The sequence below is a fragment of the Alligator mississippiensis genome, chromosome 6, assembly GCF_030867095.1.
Source record: "Alligator mississippiensis isolate rAllMis1 chromosome 6, rAllMis1, whole genome shotgun sequence".
NCBI lineage: Eukaryota > Metazoa > Chordata > Crocodylia > Alligatoridae > Alligator > Alligator mississippiensis.
Genome location: NC_081829.1, coordinates 18582644 through 18604358, shown reverse-complemented (window position 1 = coordinate 18604358; position 21715 = coordinate 18582644). Strand labels below are relative to the sequence as shown.

Sequence of the window (21715 nt, the reverse complement as noted above, 5' to 3'; positions counted from 1 at the left end):
ATTTGGCTGTGTTCTGTTTTATTTTTCCTGCTGGGGAAAGACTAGAGTAGGGGACTAGAGGGTCAAAGGACCGAGCGGTAACAGCCAGGCAAGCTCAGGGAGAAATGTATCTTCTGCCTCTTCTCTCTGCGCCTCATCAAAGTTGTTGTCTCTTTAACATACAGTCAACAGTTTTAAAGCCCCGGAGCATCTTTGTCAAGACAAAGTGAATCTTCCCCGCGTTAATGCCTGCGCGGGGGGCAGGACAATGAGGAAGTTCCCGGAGAGTGGACCCTGCAGGGGGGAGTGGTTAGAGACTGATATAATATTGCAGAATTAGTATTTCCTCCTCGAGGCTCGGGTCTGGGACTGTCCCTGGGCTGTCATTGAGGCCACCGGTTTGTCCCGTGTTGGAGCTGATCTCGGGGGGTGGGAGAGGACCACTGGGGCAGACTGGACACCACCGGGTTTTCTTTCTCCGAGAAGAGCTGTGTTAGCAGCCCGGTGGGAGATAAGGGGTTAAAGGCAGGACAATGAGCGGTTTCGTACCAAATCCAAGTTGCTGCCGCGGGAGAGAAGTTCGTGGCCAGAGCCCTGGCCCGGCGCCTGTGTGCGTGCGGAAGCCGCCCGGGGCCTCTCGGGCGGTGCCGGCAGGTGCGTGTCCGCCTGGTCCCAGGCGCTGGCCGCGGCGAGTGGGTGGTGGCAATTGAAGCTCAAACCCGCTTCGCCTGAAACTTTCCCCCGCACTAGAAGTTGCTCTGTATCAGCCGGGATCTAAGCACAAACCAAACCGCAGAGCGCCATCTACAGGCGGCGCCCGGGAAGGGCTCTTCCCCGGCCTCGCCGCGCCCTTCACCCGCCTGGCTCCCCAGCCCGGCCGGCTTCACCTGCCCGCACGGCCCCGAGCGCCTGGGGGGGGAGGAGGGAGGGAGGGTTCCCCTTTGATCCGCTGCTTCAGCCGGCTGGCAGGGGAAGAGCAGCCTTGAAAGTAGGAGGAGAAGGGAAAAGGGCAGCAGGGTCAAGAGGCGGCGTGGGCTGGGGCGTGCGTGGCGCTGAGGTTACAGTGGGACGCGGTGACTTGCAGAAAGGCCGGTGTAAACATGCGGGCTGTGAAGTGCGGGGGAGGGGGGAGCTATAGGCCAAAGGGGCAGTAGAAAGCCAGGCAGGTACCTCTCGCCTTAAAAGGAGGCGCGGGAGGTCTGTAGAGCCCTGCTGCACTGATAAAATACGGCAGAGAAAGGGAAGAGCTTCCAGAATCGCGCTCAAGGGACCTCCAAACTTTGTGTCTGGTGGAAATATGCCTCATGGTTCTCTCCAGAAACCCAGGCAGACGGTCACATTTGTACTAATAATATTAATAGGAATAATAATAGTAGCAGTAGTAGTAGCGAATTGCTAGTCAGAAAAACAAACACCCCAGATCACCATTAAAAAGCAAAAGAAAAATGAACTCTAACAGCCAAGGTTCAGGTAGTGTTGTCTGGATACCTGAGCTGCAATTGCATTACTTAAGCTTTTTCAGATGTAGCCACTAGAAACGTGGATTGCTGCCTTTCTCTGCATGTAACCATATATAGTGTCAAAAAGATTTTTTTAATCACCCTTTCCAAGCACAGAGGAAAGAGAGGCAGAGAGAGGGAGGGGGAGAAAGGGGAGAGAAAGAGAGAGAGAGAGAGATAAAACATCAGCTGAAGTGCCAAAATGATTTATGAGATGGTGGAAAATATTTCATAAAGATCTCTCGGAGATTCTTTACTTAACCAGTTAGAAAACAAAGGGGCTTTTTTGTGACAGATAAGCAGAGAGGTGGGAGAGGATGAACCGAGAAAGGAAGAGAAGAAAAGAATAATATTTCACACGATGATAAACTCATATGGAAACAAAAATTGAGCTCACAGCAAATTGTCACCTCTTCGCATGGGTATGTTTATTACCCGCAGGTAGGCGCTTCTCTCCTGTGTTTCTGTTGCCTTTTTAGGTCAAAGCCACGTCTTTCAGTGTTAGCCCTGTTTCTGAAATACTTCCTAAATCCCGTCCCTGTAGCAAAACAAAACAAGTGTGCGTAGGTGAAAGAATCGGGTTATTTTATCTCCCTTTATGTTGACACACGCGCGCCAAACCAGCTCCCAGTGTTGTATTCCCTGCGATTGCCGTGTGTCCGCCCAAGTAGCCTGCTTCAAAGTGACTCGCGAAGGTGTCTATCGCCCCCCTCCTCTTGTTGCCCCCTTCCCTCTGTTTTAGAAATGAAACCCCAAGAAAGCTTTGGTGTGTTTCCAGTCCCCACGGCTTTAGCGCGACAGATCCCCTGGATCCTGGCGGTGGAAAAAGCCCTCTCCTCACCAAGGGACACGGGGGCTGGTGGTCCGAAAAGCCAAATGAAACTAGCACCAAGTCCGGGGTGTGTGTGCGTGTGTGTGTGTGCGTGTGTTAAATAAGATCCCCAACAGCAAGTGAAAACAAAGCGGGGGGTGAGGGGGGGATAAGTCTATTTCTCTGGGCGAAGCCAAGGCTCCTGTCTGCCCTGAATATTCATGATCCCCTCCTTATCTCGAGTTTATCTTATCTGCTAGTTTCGTTTTTTCTCTGTAGTTTTAATCCCAAACTCTCTCCACCCCCCTCCCCCTGCCCTCCCCTCCCCGCCCCCTCCCTCCCGTGCTGGAGTGACAGAAGTACGGACCTCCTCGCCCAGGCTCCGGCTCCGTGCGTTGGCGAATCAGAGAGTGTTGGAATCTATTGCCTTTGTCTGACAAGTCATCCATCTCCCGGCACAGGGGGAGGGCGAGGAGGGGTGGTGGTTGGAGTTGGGGGGGAGCGAGAGAGATCTGGAGGGGGCTTTGCAGCTTTTAGAGAGAGACACACGGGGAGAGGAGGCTCCATTCTCCAGCCAAAGCTCCTAGCAAACACATCCCACCTTGTGCGAAAGTCTGCCAGGCGCGGGATCCTCCGCCGGGGGAAGGAGGGGAGGGGGCTCCTGGCGGCCGCGGCTCACAGGACCCGGGGATTGCTACTCCGCTTTGAACTTAAATGAACTAGCCCCGGACTTGGAGGAGGAGGAGGAGGAGGAGGAGGAAGAGGAGGGGAGCCGCATCCGTCCTGTGCTTCTCCTGCTGCTGCTGCTGCTGTTGCTGCTTCATCGCCGCCCTCACCATCCTCACCTTGCTTCAGCCCAGCCCTCGCCTCCAGTCCCCGGTCGCCTGGGATGATCTGAGCGCTTTCCCCCGCGCGCTCCAGCCATGAAATCCACCTGCCCCCCTGCGCCTGCCCCTCGCTGCCGCGGACTCTGCTGACCCGCGCCCCGGCTCCGCTCGCCGTGCCCGGGCTCGCCGCTGCCCCGGCCCCCCGGAAAGTACTTTGCTCCCCGCGCTCCCGGGCAGGGGGCGAGAGCTCGGCCCCGCGCCCGCGCCCTTCCTCTCCGCCCCTCTCCTCTCCGCCCCTCTCCTCTCCGTGTTTGTTTGTTTGTTGTTTTTTCTCCCCTAAGTCCTGAAGTTGAGTTTTAGAGGCGACACGGCGGCTTCAGCCGACTTCTTCCCCTTCCTTTGCCTCCCCATGGATATGCACTGCAAGGCAGACCCCTTCTCGGCAATGCACCGTGAGTACTGGAGCCCGGCTCCTCCCGCCGCTCGCCCTCAGCCCTCCATTCCTCCTTCCCCAGCCCTTCCTCCTCACCTGCTCCTCCCGCCGGTCCAGCCTGCCCGGCCCTCCGCCGCCGAGCCCGGGTTCCGCCGACGGCCGCGGCGCTGCGCTGCCATCGCGGCCACCCCCGGCCCCAGCCGCGCGGGTCCTAGCGAGCCCTCGGCGGAGCCCGGGGGAGGACGCGGGGGCTCGGGGCTGCGGTGCGTGCCCGCGCGGGGTGTGCATGCCGAGGGAAACAGCCGCCACATCAGCTCTCTCCAAAAGCACTTTCCAAATTGCCCCTCGGAGGACGCGGCTCTCCCCACTTAGGCGTCAGCTGCTGTTTGCCATCATTTCCCCCGCTCAATTGTGTGGTTGGTCATGGCCAGCCCAGTCAAAGTCTGATTTTTTTTCTGTTAATTTATAAATATATAAACGCCACAATTTCCCCGTCATTTGGGGGTTTTGTTTTGGTTTTTTTTTGCTGTAAGCAGCAGGAAAGGCGTGACTGTAGCATGAAGGTAGGGGGTGATTTTTTTTATTTTTTTTTTTAAGATTAGGTTGCTTTTAAAAGAGGGACAATGATATTGCTGGTACACTCGGCGTTTCCCGGGGTTGGTTATCCACATGCAAGACTCCTTCCTTTTTTTATTTACCAAATCCCTGGTGTGTATTATCAACGCAAACCTGACAGGCAAGTAGGTGGATTCGCTGTATGTTTTCAGCCTCTAAACCTATTTCAGTCGGAGGAGGGGGCAGCAGGAAAAAAGAGAGAGAGGGAGGGAGAAACCCAAGACAATTATTGCCATAATGAAATTCCAAGTCATTTGAGTCAACCGCAGGCAGAGGAAATAATTCGGGGATTTAAAAATAAATAAATGAAAATGGTAAATCTGAGCTTGCGACCATATTGAGCCAGTAAATGAATAATTAAGAGCAATTTGTAACTTTTGACACCGAAACTTTTTAGGACACGCCCTGCCCGATCCATAGAAATACCCGATTTTTGTAGGATATAAAATGAAATTCCTCTTTAAAAAAATGATTTTGCGAAAAGAAAATGAACAGATAAAAGACATACAAAAATAGAAAGCTTCAGAGGAGATTGGAAGACTTGGATGCAGGTAGCTTGCTTTCTTTTTCAAAATCGCTGATTTCTACGGGATTTTGCTTAGAAGGAAAAATGCTCTTTCCAGAGTCTGCTCACTGAAAATATTTGTAGCTCTGGGAAATATTTTGTTTTCACCGGTGCGACTTTTTTAAAGGATAGCAATGCGTCTGCATTTAATTCTAATTTGTCAAAAATGTAGATAACCAATAGAAATATTTTACAACACAGCCGATGATTTCGAGAAAACCCAAATGAAATATGGGAATATTTTATTTTTATGCCGAAGAAAAAAAACCCCTGATTCCATTTTGTCCCGATAATATATATGTATATATATATATATAAAATTAAGAAAGCAGTTATAATCCACACAGGCGCTGATTTTCTGCCATATCCCCATACACTCATCCATATACATATACAGAGTAAAATATGGGCTTTGTACAAAGGAGTTGCATATCAGTGCCTCTATATTATTATAGAAATTTGGCATTTATAAAAGGACAGATCTAAATGAAAATAAGCCCAGGAAAGGGGGAAAGCAGGGAGTGCAATAATTTGAATTATTAATTTTTTAATCTTTTTTGCATCTGCTGCCTTTTAATACTCTGTAATGCGAGTTATCAAAGGTGCCTTGAATTATTTATCACTGAGGTGCTGAAGAAATTGCTGCCTTGTAACTTTAGAGGCAACATGTGCAGAAGGTGGTCTGGGCAAATGAAGAAAACATATAAACGTACACCTCAAACCGGGGAGGGCGGGGGGCAGAAGGAGGGGGGAATATAAACTCCTTTCTCCACCCAAAACCCAAATCCTGCTCACAAAGGACTTTCAGATTCATATAAAATCGAATCAGGCCCCAGAGACGGTGCCTGTGACTCCAGCCCGGGGTACGGTTCCAGGCGCGGGCAGGGGATTTCTTAGGTGTTAGCGGAGGGTTGGTGGTGGGTGGGGGGGGTGAGGAAAAAAACTCTATTTGTGCGGCAGGGCTCGGATCGATCGCAGGGCAATGAGAGTTTCCACTAAGTTCAGAGCCAATAAGTCAGTGTCAAAAGCAGGGGAGAAAAAAACTCAGCAAAAATACAAACAGATCATTTTTCAGCAAACTGCAAACACGAACTAAGATCTCTTTCCAGGGAAGGCTGCAGAAGGTTAGTTCAGTGTGAAAGGAAGGCTTTAATACAGTCCACAAACAGGCACAGACACCACATCTCTATCTACCGGGAGGATATGGGGATGGCCATAAGCCGTCTGCTCGCCATGGAAGATGCACGCGCCTATAAACAGATATTCACACACGCGCGGGAGGAAAAATGCGAAAACCTAACAAATCCAGGGCACTTAGATGCAAACGCTGCAAACCTCCGTCCTATTTTGCTAGGCTCCGGAAGACGAGATTGCCTCTATTCTTGTCACTTGGTTCCTGGCCGCCAACATTTAGCAGGTGCAAAGCTCATTTCCCCTCATTTTTACCTAAATGAGACCGATTCTTTTTTTCAAAGATAACGCGGGAATCCTTTGGCAGCGCGGCTGGGGATGTGTCTGCGAAGGGCTTCAATGGGGAGATCTTATTTCCTCTGCAATTGAAGCCTAGATTAAAAAAAAAAGGCAAGACGAGTCTGACATTTTTTTCTCCCCTGAACGATTATTTCCCCCTAAAAGATTAAAAGCTCCTAAGGGAGAGAAAGGTTTTGCTTTTTAAACTCATAGTGATTGCGGGACCCAGGAAAAGGTCTTTCTTCTTTCTTCTTTTCTTTTTTTCCCCTTCTTCCTTCTTCTTTCTTTCTTTCTTCCCCTTTTTTTCTCTTTCTCCCTCTCTTTATTCTTCTCTTTCTGTCCCCTGCTCCCCCTCTCTCTCCCCCTTCTCTCTTTCTTCTCTTTCTGCCTCTCTCCCTCTTTCTTTCTCTCTCTTATTTGCTCCTACCCCCAAAATGAAGGGACCTCAGGCTTTAGGAGGTGGAAGCCCTGCGGGGTGGGGGAGGTTTGGGCGCTTCCCTGACAACGTGGTAGAAAACCGAGGGGAGGAAATCTAGTGGCCGAGGCGAAGGAGGCACGGCGGAGAGGGGCAGGCTCTGCCCCTCCGGAGTTTGGGAGAGAACCAGCTCCGGACTCCCCGAGCAGGGGCCAGGCGGGCCTCGGCACCGCGGCCACGTCGGGCCCGGGGGATGGCCCCGGAAGGCAGCTGGCCCTCACCCCGGTTTAGCCACCGTGTGGGCAAGGCGGCCCGCCGGCTGCTGGCTGGGGGCAGGCGGGGTGGGCAGAGGGAGGGGGCCCCGCCGCCTGGCATAAAATCTGGGACAAATCTGAATTTCTCTGGGCTCTGGTGTGTCCGGTGCCTGCTGCCTTCGCCTTCCCTCCTCCCTCCCCTTCCTCTTTCTTTCTTTCTTTCTCTTCCCCGGCTCTTTTCCAGTCCCTCTTTCCCCTTCTGTCTCCCCCTCTCCTCGCCCCGTTGCCCTGGTCCCCCCCCCCCCCCCCCATCCCTATGCAGTCCCTGGACAGTGTGCCGGGCGCGGGTGGCGACGTGTCCCCGACTAACAGCCTGTTTCTGGTGTGCGTGGGTTGTTTTGTTTTCTCCTTTCTTTCCCCAGCAGGACACGGGGGTGTGAACCAGCTCGGGGGGGTGTTTGTGAACGGCAGGCCCCTACCTGACGTGGTGAGACAAAGGATCGTGGAGCTGGCTCACCAGGGGGTGCGACCCTGTGACATTTCCAGGCAGCTGCGGGTCAGCCACGGCTGCGTCAGCAAGATCCTGGGCAGGTAAGACAGGAGCCCGCGGCCGCGGGGGCATCGCCCCTCCCTGCCCACAGCGCCCCCCGCCCCCCGCCAGCCCCCGGCCCCGGGCCTGGTCCCGCCGCCACCCCGGGCCCCTCGGGCTTGTCTGGAAACTCCTGGAAACAGGAACATTGTGTGTTGGGGGGGGGGGGACCCGCCGAGCCCCCGACCGCATGCAGCTGCGGGGTGCCCCGGCCCTGCCCGCCCCGTCCGAGCCGCGGCTCCTGGGTGTCCCCCGCCGGCAGGCAGCGAGCCCGGGCGAGGCGCGCTCGGACAGTGCCCCCGAGGCAGCGCAGGGGACGCGGCGGGGCCGGCGGGAGCCGCCCCTGCCTCCTCCGCTCCCCCGGGCCTCGCGCTGCGGCGGGGGCGGCCCCGGCCCCGGCCCCGCTGCCCCCGGCGCCGCGCGGGAGGACGCGGGGCACGGGGCCCGGAGCGGAGCGGCCCTGATGGGTCTGTGCTCGGCGCGGCAGGTACTACGAGACCGGCAGCATCAAGCCCGGCGTGATCGGCGGCTCCAAGCCCAAAGTGGCGACGCCCAAAGTGGTGGATAAGATCGCCGAGTACAAGCGGCAGAACCCCACCATGTTCGCCTGGGAGATCCGCGACCGGCTCCTGGCCGAGGGCATCTGCGACAACGACACGGTCCCCAGCGTCTCCTCCATCAACAGGTAGGGGCCCTTTGCGACCCCCGCGGCGGCCGGACCGCCCCGCGCCTCCCCGGGGGCCGGCCTCCCCTCCGCAGGACGCGAGCGGCCCCTCCAGACCCGGTCCCCTGAAAGCCCCCCGCCCCGTGTCCTTGCTCTCTGGGCGGCAGAGACCCGCCGGGGCACAGCGTGCGGGGAGCCGGGCCCGGGCCGGCACCTGCGTGCGCCCGTCCTGCCTGAAACCCTCCTGCCCGGGTCGGGTGTAAGCGAGCGCCGCGTGTGCAGTAATTAAGCCTCGAGGAGGAAGAGCTCCGTATCTAGAGACAATCAGAGCCCGCGCTCCCGAGCCATTACACTGCCAAATGTTTATTTATCCTGAACAAACAGACCTGGCTTCCAAAAGAAGAGGATCCTTCCCCCCAGGGGCAAGCGGCTAAGCCTTTCAGGCGGCCCCTTCCCCAGGTAGGGAAGAGCCTCTCCATTGGAGATCTCACAGCTCCAAACCCCCGCAAATCTCACCCCCACACCTGCTCAGGGAAGTTAAGTTAAACCCTCACCCCAATCCTAGGGAAAGAGCCCTTTCTTCACGGGGGACCTATCTAGTTTCAGATTTTAAATGGCAAAAAGTCAATCCAGGTGACAAAACAGTCAATACAGCAAGATTATGGGACACACATAATCAGGCATTAATGCACAGAGACTCACACATCCCCATACATAAATAGTGTGCACAGGTCCGCTCACACACAGCATACAGCAAAGATTCATACATTTGCAGTAAGCAAATATATGCTTCCTCAGGCAGGATACACATATTGCACTGGCTCAAAGTAACACACACAGACAGACACACGCATTTGCCTACATATACATACATGATTCACATGCTTAGGCACATCACAAGTACCCCAACATCAAAGACATGGTGGTAATGGTTATATTCATGCAGTCTCAAAAAAACCAATCCATAGTTACAGACAGAAATACAGATATCACACCAACAGGAAAACATTCGCTCACAAACAATCTGCATGTACACAAGGATCCCCACATAAAATACCTGTAGTAAACATAATATTTGTAAGCATACGTGTAGGCTCTTATGTATATACGTGGTGCATGCATTGCTGACCACAAGCCCGTATGTATATTGACCCTTATGATATATGGCAACGTTAGTCAGGTTTGAGCAAACCCCTGTGTGTTTACACAAAGAGAATCAAAAAACTAAACCACCGGGGAGATACAGTAGTATTTTTCGTTTTTTTTCTTTCCATGGCAGATTTATCAAAATATGTATAATAACTCAGTGTGTCTTTTCTGAAACTGGCATCCTATATAAATTACTTTTAATATTTTGCAAATGATATGGAATTATCCCAAATCATCTTGAAAACAGCAGGTAGAATTAGCTAGTGGAATGTACCTTGGCTAAGGAAGATTCCCTCAGATGCAATGTCTCTGTAATATACTGCTAGGCTACCCCAGGAAATTATCCCTATGTGTGCCATCTGTATTAAAATGGTTATTAAGTTATGAACAGGGTAACATAATACTGATCGGCTAATTATACACCCTCCTAAAACACCTCCAGGTCCCTGTTACTCTCTCAGTCAAGTATTGAAATAATAACAGTTTGACATTCAGAAACCTTACAGGGTAGCTCTGGAAGGACGGTCACATATCCCAGAGAGGAATTAAGCCAATGGCTCAAAAGTCCAAAGGAAAAGCTGTAGGGTCTTTGAAGAAACAGCGCATTCCTTCTGAGAGGGGCAGAGCTGGTCCATGCATGCTGCCTATGCGATCCCAAAGCATTTCGGCATCCACTGGTCATTGAAGTCTTGCAATCTTCTTTTGGGGGAGCTGCACTCTGCAGCCAGAGACTGGATCATGAACATCTAATTTCTGATGACACCTTTGCCGCTGCCTTGCTGCCTGGCTTTGATTTTTCTGTGTCTCAGAAACAGATTTTCCCCATCTCTGAAATGAAAAAGAAAACCAATGCTGCCACTCTGCAGTGTCATTGTTAGTCAATATTTTTTAAAGTCTTTGGGGGTGAAAAATGCTGTAAGCATACTGTATAATATTATCTTACATGAGGCTAACAGTGACCTTCCACGCTTGACTTTCAATGCTGTGACATTTGAGTACATGGTCACTGAGGAGCGGGAGCTTTCCTGCTTCTGGTGGTTAAGACTTACCTTGTTTATTTTAAAAACCAGGCCCAACCTTCTTCCCATTTGCTCGTTAGTTTTGCATGGGGCTCCCACAATCCCGGACTCATAAGGAAGTGAGTCTGGCCAAGGCTGTGGCCAACAACAGAAAAAAGGAATGCTTTGGGGTCTGTGCTCGGGGGTAACACTGTGGCATGTTGCGCGAGAAGCACAATAGGACAGGGAAGTGAGAGGATACGAGGGCCCAATCCTGCTCCCGCTGAGGCTATGTGGTCTTTGCCATTCACTTCAGCGGGACCATCCTTGGCCCCAAAGATGGCAGAGGAGGATGGGACCCCATTTACAATTAAAATGTAAATTTTCGTTCCCTTTCATTGTGAAAGCAAACCTATAAAACTAGGTAACTCCTTCACACATTTTGCACAAGTGATATACTTGCCAAATCATGTGATAAAGGGCATTTATAATACATCTCTGACCACCTTCCCTGCGATTTGACCCCAAATTTATCTCTCCGTGGATTAAATCAAATATTTCAACTCAGGCAGATACTGTGTTCTAAACACCAGCAAAATATATCTTTATTTTCCTCCTCCCCTTACATGGTATTTTCCCCTCAAATTACACAGGCTCAAAGTTCACAACGGCCTGCGGTAAAACCCATAACAGGAACAGTTTTAAGGCCCGATATCTTGAGACGAGAAGTAAAATCTTTTTTGCAGAAATGGGAACATTTCAGTTTCCTTATGAGACATGCGAACCTATTTCTGCCTCTAAAAAGACTGTCTATATTGGACTTTAAAGCTGTGACATATGTGAAAAAAAAGCTATTTTAGACTACTTTAAGAGGCCTTGAAAATGTATTAGTTAAATTTTAATTTCTTTCTGTGCAGCTGGTCTAATATTAAAAAGATACTAGGTGAAGGGATACAAAAAGTATTCTGAGTTTAATTTTTTAAATCTCCTTAAAATGGTTTAAAAATAGATTTTTCATTAAATATGTTCTGCAGTCCCTACTGAATATATGAATGTATACCACGAAGGATTTATTAGCATGTTTGGTGTAACCTATGTAACTCACACTCAACTTGGTGTCTCCAACAATATGACCATCCCAAATTCAGGCTGACAGAGCCAGTAGGCTGTATTTTATATATGCACATACATGCACAACACAGTGAATAACCCCTCTTAAGTGCCCCTGAAGAGGCCAATAAAAATTAGCTGCCTACCAGTTGGTGGTCTTTTTTTCCAGTGGTGGACAGGAAATCCACACTACAATGCAGTAGTTAGTGGGAAAATAGACTCAATTTGATAGTGTCAGAAAAGAAGGTTGTTTCATAAGGGAGATTATTAAGTACACAAATTCATATATTTTATAATATATATATAATTGCCTGTTTGATAAATCATATGCCTGTAGGATATATTCTGTATAAGTAACTGAGAAGGAAATAAAATTACCTAGGATTTTAATTCTGTCAACACTATAAATAGTGAAGGCTGGTCCACAATGGCTCGAGTGCCCAGGAGAGAATTTTCCTGAATTGTATAGGTGCAGACTTAAATCACGTAAGTCTGAACTATTAAAATTGGGTTTGCATCCGCATTGCTGTTAGCATTGCAGTGGTCTCCCTGGTATGACTTGCGCTGTCGGATAACACTTCTGATTTGGACAGGGCTTTTGATGTCAGTGAGAATTTTTGCTTTATTTAGCCACTCTTGGAGAATCCTGAGATCCCAGGTTATGCATGTGATTTTAACCAATTCCCATCTTATTATATTGTGTACAAGCTATGATAGATGTAGAAACAGGATGGGGCCCATCATAAAGCTGTGCCAAGGTCCATGTTTTAACACTGGAGCCACCATTATCTTTTACATGTAACACTCGGTATACTGTACAGTCTCCCAAACATGGAATCAAACAACCTACCCCAGAGAGACAATGTCCCCCTCTGTTCTAGCTGTACTGAGGTTGCTTTCAGTACTATGAGGCTCACAGTCAGTGAGAAACAGGCCCGTTCCTTACCTGAGGAATGCAGAAACCAAAGGATTATGGCATATTATTATAGTCAATTCATGTGGGTTTTTTGGTCCTTTTTGGACGGCGTGTTTTTGGGAGAAGATGTAGATGTAAGCAAATACTGGGCTATAATGTATAGTAGGCGTGATAAACCTCAGATGGATTCTCAAGGGCTTTTTCAATCCCTTCTAAAGATGTGTCTCCTATACATGAACTTCTAGAATTATGTGATTGGTTTGGGAAAGTGCTTTTTGTTACATTATGTAACAAATAACTCAGAATGCCTTGATATTGTAGATCTGTAACAGCCTTTTTAAAGATGTATTTTTATCCATATAGATGGTTAAGGAACAAACATAGATTCAGGTTACAATATCTATGGAACTGTGCTGGTTGTGGTGTGAAACACTGAGTCTGTCTATTAAAACTGTCAGTGGCTGTGGGCAGCCTGTCTAGCAGTTAGAGCAAAGGATTGAATAGTGGAAGATTTAGGTTCTAAAACTGACTTTTCCACTGATTCTCTGTGTGATCTGGGTCAAGACACTTCTATCTTCTGTGTGATGGTTTCGTTGTCTATAAAATGGGAATAATAATATTGAGCTACATTACTCAGGTCAATGCGTTCTGGGATGGAAATCTCAAAATATAACTGCTATAGGCCAAATCCTGGGGTTATACTGGTTTACATCAGCCAAGGATTTGTCCCACAAGGAGAGAGAAAGAGAGAGAATGCCAGAACCTCAGCCGATATGCAAGTAGCATATCAAGATTAACAAAAGGGACTGAAATCTGGTAAACTTAGCACTTTTAGGAGAAAATCTAGAGTCTTATGGGAAGTTTAGCATTGTCTACAGGACAAAACCTTTCTAATTTATTCTGTGAACAGTGGGATAGATAGAGAGTTTTCTTAGCAGGACCTCCCTTTTCCTGGCAAGTGCACATAACAGGGGTTGGCAACATTTTTGGACAGTGCCAAAAACACCTGCTAACTCAGTTTGTAAGATGTCGGCGTACCAGGGGTGGATGGCAGGGGAGCCGCAATGGGCCTGATTCTTGTTGTGACAATGCAGCCCTGGCCCCTTCCCTGCCATCCTCTCTGAGGTGAGCGTGCCAAGCAAAATGCCTTCACATGGCACTCTCTGGCACCCGTGCTGGGGGTTGCCTACCCCGGTATATAAAATCTGGAACTCTCGGAAGTCAGATAATAATTCTTTTGAGGAGTATGGCCAGCTCAGAGAATTGGTTACGGGAGCGGGGTCAACAGAGCCTGAAAAATAGTAACCATTGGATGGCCTGTATTGAATGAGTTGGTGAGTCTCAGTCCAGCTCATAATCAGTAACCACACATCACATAAACACACCACTACAGCTAGTCCTAATCAGATGCTTTGTTGGTCCCTTCAGTGACCAGATGTTATGCTGTACATACAGACTGAACAAGACTCTGGTTGGTAGCAAGGTGGCAGAGGCCACGGTGAGGAAGGCTTGCCCTATGTAATACCTTCTCTCCAAATAAGCAAGAGATAGCACTCTCCAATCTGGAACCTTCCATCACACGGCAAAAAAACTCTTTCCAGGTCCCAGCAGGGGCCAGACACCTTTTACCTTCTCCCCGTTTAACTTGTGTCAGGGATTTGTATTCCTGAGCCGGGAACAGCTTAGAACAGCTTCTATTCCCTCTTGCTTTTAACTAAGCAGAGAAGGGACTTTGGTGCATGAAGCTTCCTCCTTTTAAGCCCAGATTTACTTCCATCACATCCAAACCTAGCGTTATCTCCTTTATACCATTGCCAGTAAAGGGCAAGCTCATAAAAGTGGGGTTCCAGGCCATGTTACCCCGTCTGAGGGGTAAATCAATGTTTGCGGCACTTCTCTTTGCCTTCTAATTTACACCTGGCTTCATGGCAGGTTGTATCATGATGCAGAGACTGATCTAGTCACATTTCCTCCAGTTTTCCTACCTGACCAATATTAGCCTAATGAATAGAGTTATAAGCAAAGGTCTTTGCTGTGGGTAAATTTTATCTCCTCTGTTCTGCTAATCTCTGTCTTTTTACCTTCTAAAAATCCTAACCTTTTTATTCTGATGTTGCTGTTCCAGAAGCCTGATTGACCCCACAAGTTATGCTTGTTCAAGTTTTTGCATCTAGGGGATTCTTGCTTCACTCCATGCTAGAGCTAGCTGCATTTTGGTGCTGGCTGAATTGTCTTATACCATCAAACCTGGTTTATCAGAACTACTATTATCTGAGCAGTTCATCTGATTTTGAGCAGAGGTAGCTTGGCTAAACAAGGGAACAAAAAAAATGACCCACAAATATCTAATGACTAAAACCACCCGCCTCTAAAGAGGGGGCATTATTCTGGGATGAACAGAGTGATATATTCTGGTGTAAAGAGATTAAATTAAGTATGGGAATATTTAAACTGTGTAGCAGAAGGAGTTTCTCTTTAGGGAGACCCATAGGGAATTGTAGCTCAAGGGAACTGCTCACTTCTTGAGACATTTAAAGGTAGGTGGGATAAAAATACAAGAAAACAGACAGTAGAAAATCCTTGGTATTGTCTAGAGAGGTGGCCTTTATGATATGATGATCTGATGTATTCAAAATGAGCTCAGAACTGCACACACAAATCAAGTACACTAAAAGTCCCTGCTTATTCAAAACCCCACTAAACCAAGTGACTTTTGTGACATTTGAATAAACAAGGTTTGACTTTGAAAATGGTTAAACTAGACCAAATTTTCACCTGAATGAACTTGGCATTGACTTAAATGGAGATACATTGCTGAGATACAGAGAAGGTCTGGCCCACTGGTACAGTCAGCAAAGTACTTGGCAGTCCATCATGGGGTAAGGGCTCTTTACACAGAAAGAAATTTTCAAGATGGTTCACTATCGGCCTAACTCTATCCTCAGCAATGGCAATGGGAATTCACATTAGTGGGAGCTGAGCAGGGCTGGTGCTGAATGCTTGAGAAGATCCCAACCAGCATAGGTCTGACTCTGATGATTATCCCCCCTCTTACGGAGAGTTAGAAATGCTGATGTTTCAGCATCCTTGAAATGGTGAGCTGGTAAGAATGGAGGTATTCTGCTGGCCCCAATTCATTCATGGAGTTTGTAGATATAGAGGCAGATCTACCAGCTGCAGCTGTTCCCAGAATCATGAGCCAGAGTCACCAAGTTGGGAGACTGACTTACAAATGCCCAGTACTAATACTAATTGGGGTTTCTTTTCTATCTGCCATCAGGATTTTTGGCTCAAATACTTACAGCCTTCTAGGTGCCTTATGTCTATTGATTTCAGTGCTATTAGGCACCAAAATACTTTTTAAAAATTCCTAGTTAAGCTTCAGGGAGCACTTTCAAGGTTTTTTCTGCAACTGCCAGGGTGAAACTCTACTTCAAAAAAATGAGAGCTGAAAATCTCAGTTAATCTCTTGACTCTCAGAGCTGGTGCTTTAAAAAATGGCAAGAGTCTCACGATGTGCAAATAACTGCAGGCTCCTTGCATAGCACTTAGATGTCCATCAGCCCATATGCAATCACAAATCAAGCCGGTACGCTGCAGCATGTTGCAGAGTGCATTTCTTAATATTTTTATGCTGCATTTTTGTTCCTGAACATAGTTGTCCCTGCCCCCCAAATTGGCACTTGCAAATATTTTGGGGTGTCCAAATGTGGGTTCAGAGTTAGAAGCTATCTTATTATCTATTATTTGTACTGCAGTAACCTGTAGAGGACTCTGTGGGCCAAGGCACCATTGTTTTAGACACGGGCTGGAGATAGTTTGACACTGGAAAACCTGTGTGTGTGTGTGCGTGTGCATGCTTGCATACATGCATGTGTGTGATACTCCCTGCTCTTCCCTAATGTTTCATAGGCTGGCAATCCAGGCGGATGCCAGCCATTTGAGGGTTAACCGAGTATATATGGCTGGCTCTGACTGTCTGCCCTGAGGAAGAGTGGACTTTCTACTGCTAGGGCTCTGCCATTACAGCAGCCTCCAGCTCTATGACAGAGCAAGAGTAGGGGCCCTTTCCACTCTGCTTCCCCAGGACACGTCTCAGAGAAGATAAAAAGCAGACTCTGGCATGCTACAAAAAACATAAATAGACAAATAAATAAATAAATGGGGTCCTAACTGTGCTGAGAACTCAATAAAACAATCACATCAAATATGAGGAGGTATAAATCTCGTGTCTGCACAGGTAACCCACTCAATTGCTTTTATTATGGCTCAGCCTGACTCCATTTATTACCATCCGCGACCTGGGTGAAGGATGCCTGCATGGAGGGTGGTCTCCTCCTGCAATCCTATCCCTGGAGCTGCAACAATCAGCCCATAGAGAGGTGTATTTCGATGGGAGACCAGGACGGATCCATCTGTCTGCATGAAAACCAATCAATAACCCTGTAACTAGACCCCGTGTTGCTGGGAAATGGACAACACAATAGTTCAATACTGGGGCCAGAGAGAGAATTAGCTGTTGCTGGGGGGTGGGGAGCTACAGGGAGTGTGTGTGATATGTAAACAGTGTGAGGATAGCATGTGCTTGTGCGTGTGTGTGTGTGTCCCTTTATATGTTTATTAGGAAGAGTAACGGGTGTCTGTGGTGGGGTGTACAGAGATAAATATGTATGGATATAGGTCTGTTTGGAGCTATAGGCAGGTGTAGGGAGAGGGGGTATAAGTATATAGGTGGTTATTTGAGGTACTGTGTGATATGTATATGCATTTATTTAGGGGAGTGCATGTGTTGGATGGCTACTACTTTATACGTGATGGCAAAGGTATCTGAAAGCAAGAAACATATATTACTTGGATGTGGGGAGAGGGAATGGCAGCAGACTAAGGGAAGTATATATATGATATGTATTTGTACGATGGGGGCATGCATATGTAGGCGAGGTACTGTCTTCCTTGGTACGTTCTATGGCTAGGGTTGTATGTACACAGGTGTGGAGAGAGAGGAAAGAACAACATACCTGAAAGTACAATCTTGTGCTCCTGGGCTTTTCCATAGAACAGGCTTTCCAGAAACGTCACAGATGCAATCTTCACCAAACTTTCAAGTTAAATTAAGGAAACTAGGGACTGGATGTTCTGGTCTCATGACTTTCTGGAATAATTACCTCTGTGAAAAACAGAAATGCAGCATTTCTTGGTGCTTTCCTCCTGTAGTGTTGCCTTTCCTGTAATCTCTCTGGAATTTGTTTGACACATTGTCCCAGGACCTTTAGCAATGCCCCCAGTGTGTGCACACCCACACACATACCTCCCCACACAAACACTCACACACATTAGACTTTGTCTCCACCCATTATATGCTTCCCTTCGCCCAATCTCATTGTGCCCTTTCCTGTCTCCCTTTGGAGATCCCTTCTTCATTTGCAGGGCAAAATCCTTTTCCTTCTCTGCCCACTGTGAAGCACAGGGTTAAGCTTCCACCCCTGGTAATACAGAGGGAGGCAGTTCTCTCTAATATAATCCCAAGATTAGATATGGGCCCTGCAGAACACCAGATCTAAATATCCTGGCTTGGAGAGGGCAAGTGTCCATCTTTTGCAAGTCAGGCTCATCATTGAACAAAACAGAGAAAGAGAATGGAGAGTGACAGTAGCAGGGGAAGGAAAGGTGAAATCAACACGTGTCCCCCATGCAGTATCTTAATTACTCATTGGAAGTTTGCTCTGTGCCAGATCCTGATTCTGATTTATTGACAGCTCAGCATCCTCTGGTAGCAACAGCAACAAAAATACCTACTCCCTGCTTTGAGAAGGCATTATTATCTGAGCCCCCTGTTGCTAAACCAGCCTTCATTTTATCTTGGGTTCCCGATAGACCCTGTGTCCTTAGATGGGTGCAAAGATATATGGGCAACCCCATTATGCCTCTGTCCCAGAGGCGTAGCCAGGCAGCTATATGCAGCACCCAGGACTGTGCTGGCTGCCGCAGTGCCAATCGCAGTGGCATGATCAGCTGCTGTTGAGGTTGTAGCTATTTTTATGTTCTGCTCTCTGTAAAGGCTGCCCCAGTCACCCCTGCACCCCCTTAATTATGCTACTGCTCTGCCCATTCCCAAGCTCTTGTCTTCTAGTGTCCTGGAACCTCTGGGCAGTAACATTGGAGTGCTCCTCAAAGGAGCCATTGCCTAACAAAAAACTGCTGCTCTTTTAAAAAAAAATTAATGGCAGTTTTGGGTTGGTTTGCCTTTAACAAGAAACTGCAGTGCAATGTAGCTACATAATATTGTTTACAGCAAGTGTTTGCTACTCCCTGCTTCAAAGGCTCTTAAATCCATTTGTGGCTGCCTATATTTAGGCTTTCAGGATTTAAAATGTTGACTTTTATGTATAAAATTAATGTGGGGGTGGAAAGGTGAAGAGGAGGTGATTTAAAGGGGAGGTGGAGGAGAAGAGGTAAGTTGTTATGAAGAGAAGAGCTGCTTGTATGATGTATGTGGGTGGAGGGAGCATGTGTGGGAAGGTGAACACATGTTTGTTTGTACACTGCATACACAAGGTCCAAGACGTCATAAACAGAGGGAGAACAGAATAGTAATAATGCCATCTATTGCCTCCTTCCATGGATCAAACAGCAAAGTCAGAGCTTTCAAGGGATGATGTGTGTGGTGTTGTCCCTTTGAATAATGGTGTCTGAAGGCTCTGGGGCTCTGCCGGAGAGGCCAGAGGTGGATGGGGTTGATGGAGTGAAGGTAGCTAAGGCATAAGGATTAAGGGCCTGATCCAAAAAGATATTCAGGTATGTAAACTTCCACTGAAATTAATGGAAATGTATCTGCCTAAATAGGAATTAGACACCTAAATACCTTTTTGAATCTGGCCCTAAGTGAAAGACTAAGCAAGATTTGACCTGGCTATTGTTAGTAGTAATAAATTTCCTGTGTTTGTATGTAAGAGTAGTTGTGGCTACTATTCCTAATGAGATGCAGAAAAGGGATGTGCAGTATTGACATCCAAATTCCCTTTGTAGTAGCTTTAACAATGTGAGTGCTTTTGGTGGGGGCGCTGGGGCTGTGCCTGTGGGGCCTGGGTACTTAGGGATTTGTGGGAGGAGAAACCAGTGAATTTTACTGTGTGTGAATGTTTGTAAGGTGCCTGAGAGTGTGGAAGTCACGTGTTGGAGGGGGGGTGGGGGGGACACATGCGTATGCATCATTGTGCATGTGGCAATATACAAAGAGTGCTTGTGTGCTCCTGACCTGCTGTGAATTGTGAGAACGTTGTGGGGGCATCAAATAATATTTAAAGAAATAAATATAAAAGGCAAATGCCCCTTTAAGGCAGCTGGAACGTGGGTGCCTGGAGGTTCTAAGGCAGATGTAAAAGGCAGGGCGGCTGGTACAGGGACACATGAGCTGGTGAGAGGAGCATGGCCCCCTCAGATCACAGGTGGATATGCGTGCAGGGAAATGACCCTGGAGCAGTGCAGGCGAAGAGTAATGTGATACTTGGGAATAGAAAAGGGGAAAGAGGCTCTTTGGGAGATGAGTGGAAGGAGGAGGTGGCAGGCATGTAAACTAATCTTATACATCAACTCAAAGGACCTCCTTTTCCAATGTGCAAACACCCACTGTACCATTGGTACCTGCCATTGACTAGTGCTGATGCACTGTTAACTAGTAAGAACATGCAAATGCAGAGAGACAGTGTGGGGTTGTAAGGGCACAATTGGGCCAGGAATGGTTGATTTGACATTCTTCTCTGGGATGTACTGACCACTTTGCCATAAGGTGTACAAGGAGTATGTGCAAGTCACCAAGGAGATGTGTCTATTGTGTAGCTTGAATGAAAGTGTATGTATTAAAGGACGATAGGAAGCATAGGGATGGTCGTATCTGTGGAAATATGTCACATGTCTGAAGTTAGAGTTTTGTATTTGTGTGTCTGCTAATGTTTGTGTTAAGAGGGGTGCATGATATGTTTCAGATATTCTGCTGCTCAGACCATGGTGTGAATACATTGGAATCTGTTAGTGTACCTGAACTTGCAAAATGTTTCTGGGGCCAATGTATTTGTAGGTATGTACTGTGTGTAGGAGTTATTTTTTTCCTTTGTGTGCCCTTAGAGAAAGTGTGTGCATTGCATTGTGCAAGTCAGATTACATGGTTGTATTTGGGAAAAATAAGTACATGCAAAATGGCCAGTGTATCTGTTGTATCTGCAGACTTGTGTATTTGCTGAGATTGTATGGACACTTGTGTGTCTATGGGATTGAGCATATGGCAGTGTGTGTTGAGATTATGTATAAGGATAAATGTGTACAGCACAGTGTCCATTTGTGTAAACAGTTTATATGTGAGGGAAAGTTCTGTGCATATGACTGTGTACCTAGGCACTCTATATTTGGGTGGACATGTAGATAGATGGTAATGGTATATCTAATAAATAATACATGTAGAAGGCAGGGTAGATTAGCACTTTATAGACTAATTCATAGATAGATAGATAGATAGATAGATAGATAGATAGATAGATAGATAGATAGATAGATAGATAGATAGATAGATAGATAGATAGATAGATAGATAGATAGATAGATAGATAGATGGTAAGCATAAGCTTTCATGAGCTTGACCTTGAGTTCACAACAATTTATGCTATATATATCTCTGATTTCGTTATTCTATAAGGTGCAAATCTACCCTGCCTTCTGCCTGACTTCAGACTAACATGGCTAACTACCTCTGTCTGCTAAAGAATGTGTGTGTCAAGGACTATTTGAGTGGAGGGGGTTGAGCTTGCAGGTATGGACAGGGGAGTTTACAGTATAAGAGATATGCTTTCATGATCTTCCTAGCTTAAGGCTTCTAATCTGCCCCTTCTTTCCTCTCCCCTCACACTCTCCTCCTCCTCCTCATTACCCAGGTTATCTTGTTTGGGTTAAGAGGCCAATTTCAACAGACTATAATTGAAGAGTGAAGAGAATCTGATAAGATAAGGAAGGGACATCATTCCTCAAGGGACCAATAGAGGTTTCATATTCCCCCTTCCCCTGCTGCGTCCCTAACTCGCTCATGCTCTGTCTCTCCATGGGCCTGGTTTAATCACTCTACTTGTCTGTGAATTAGACAGAGAGACATGGAAGTCTATGAGCAGCTGCAGCCCCCTCTGTCACCAAACTCAAGCAGGACAAGAGGAAGCAGTAGGGAACTGTCAGTACTAGCTGTGTCAGGTGATGAAAGGCCTCAGGGCAAGTGTAGTTCCCTCCTGGCTCCAGGAGGAGGCAGTGATGTGACAAGTTTGATTCCCTTCTGGCTGGAGTGGGGCAGGGAGCAAAGATTCACAGGGAGCTGTGACAGGTAGAAATGTGTGCCCCTTATTTCTTGCTTGCCCTGTCTGAGGGGCGCAGCGAGAATATCTGTCTC

At 47.7% G+C, this 21715-nt stretch overlaps 1 protein-coding gene across 12 annotated transcripts in view; it reads left to right on the top strand.

Moving 5' to 3' along the window:
• The window catches only part of PAX2 (paired box 2), a 115108-nt gene that overhangs the window by 9244 nt on the left and 84149 nt on the right, over positions 1-21715 (top strand). For 5 of the 12 annotated variants that reach the window (XM_019499440.2, XM_019499438.2, XM_019499437.2 and 2 more), the window contains exons 3-4: positions 7291-7459; positions 7945-8142. In XM_019499440.2, coding sequence (XP_019354985.1) covers positions 7291-7459; positions 7945-8142 — 367 coding nt within the window. Of the gene's footprint in view, positions 1-2845; positions 3569-7290; positions 7460-7944; positions 8143-21715 lie in introns of those variants that run through there. The other 7 variants (XM_019499446.2, XM_014605124.3, XM_019499439.2 and 4 more) reach the window with 7 other exon arrangements.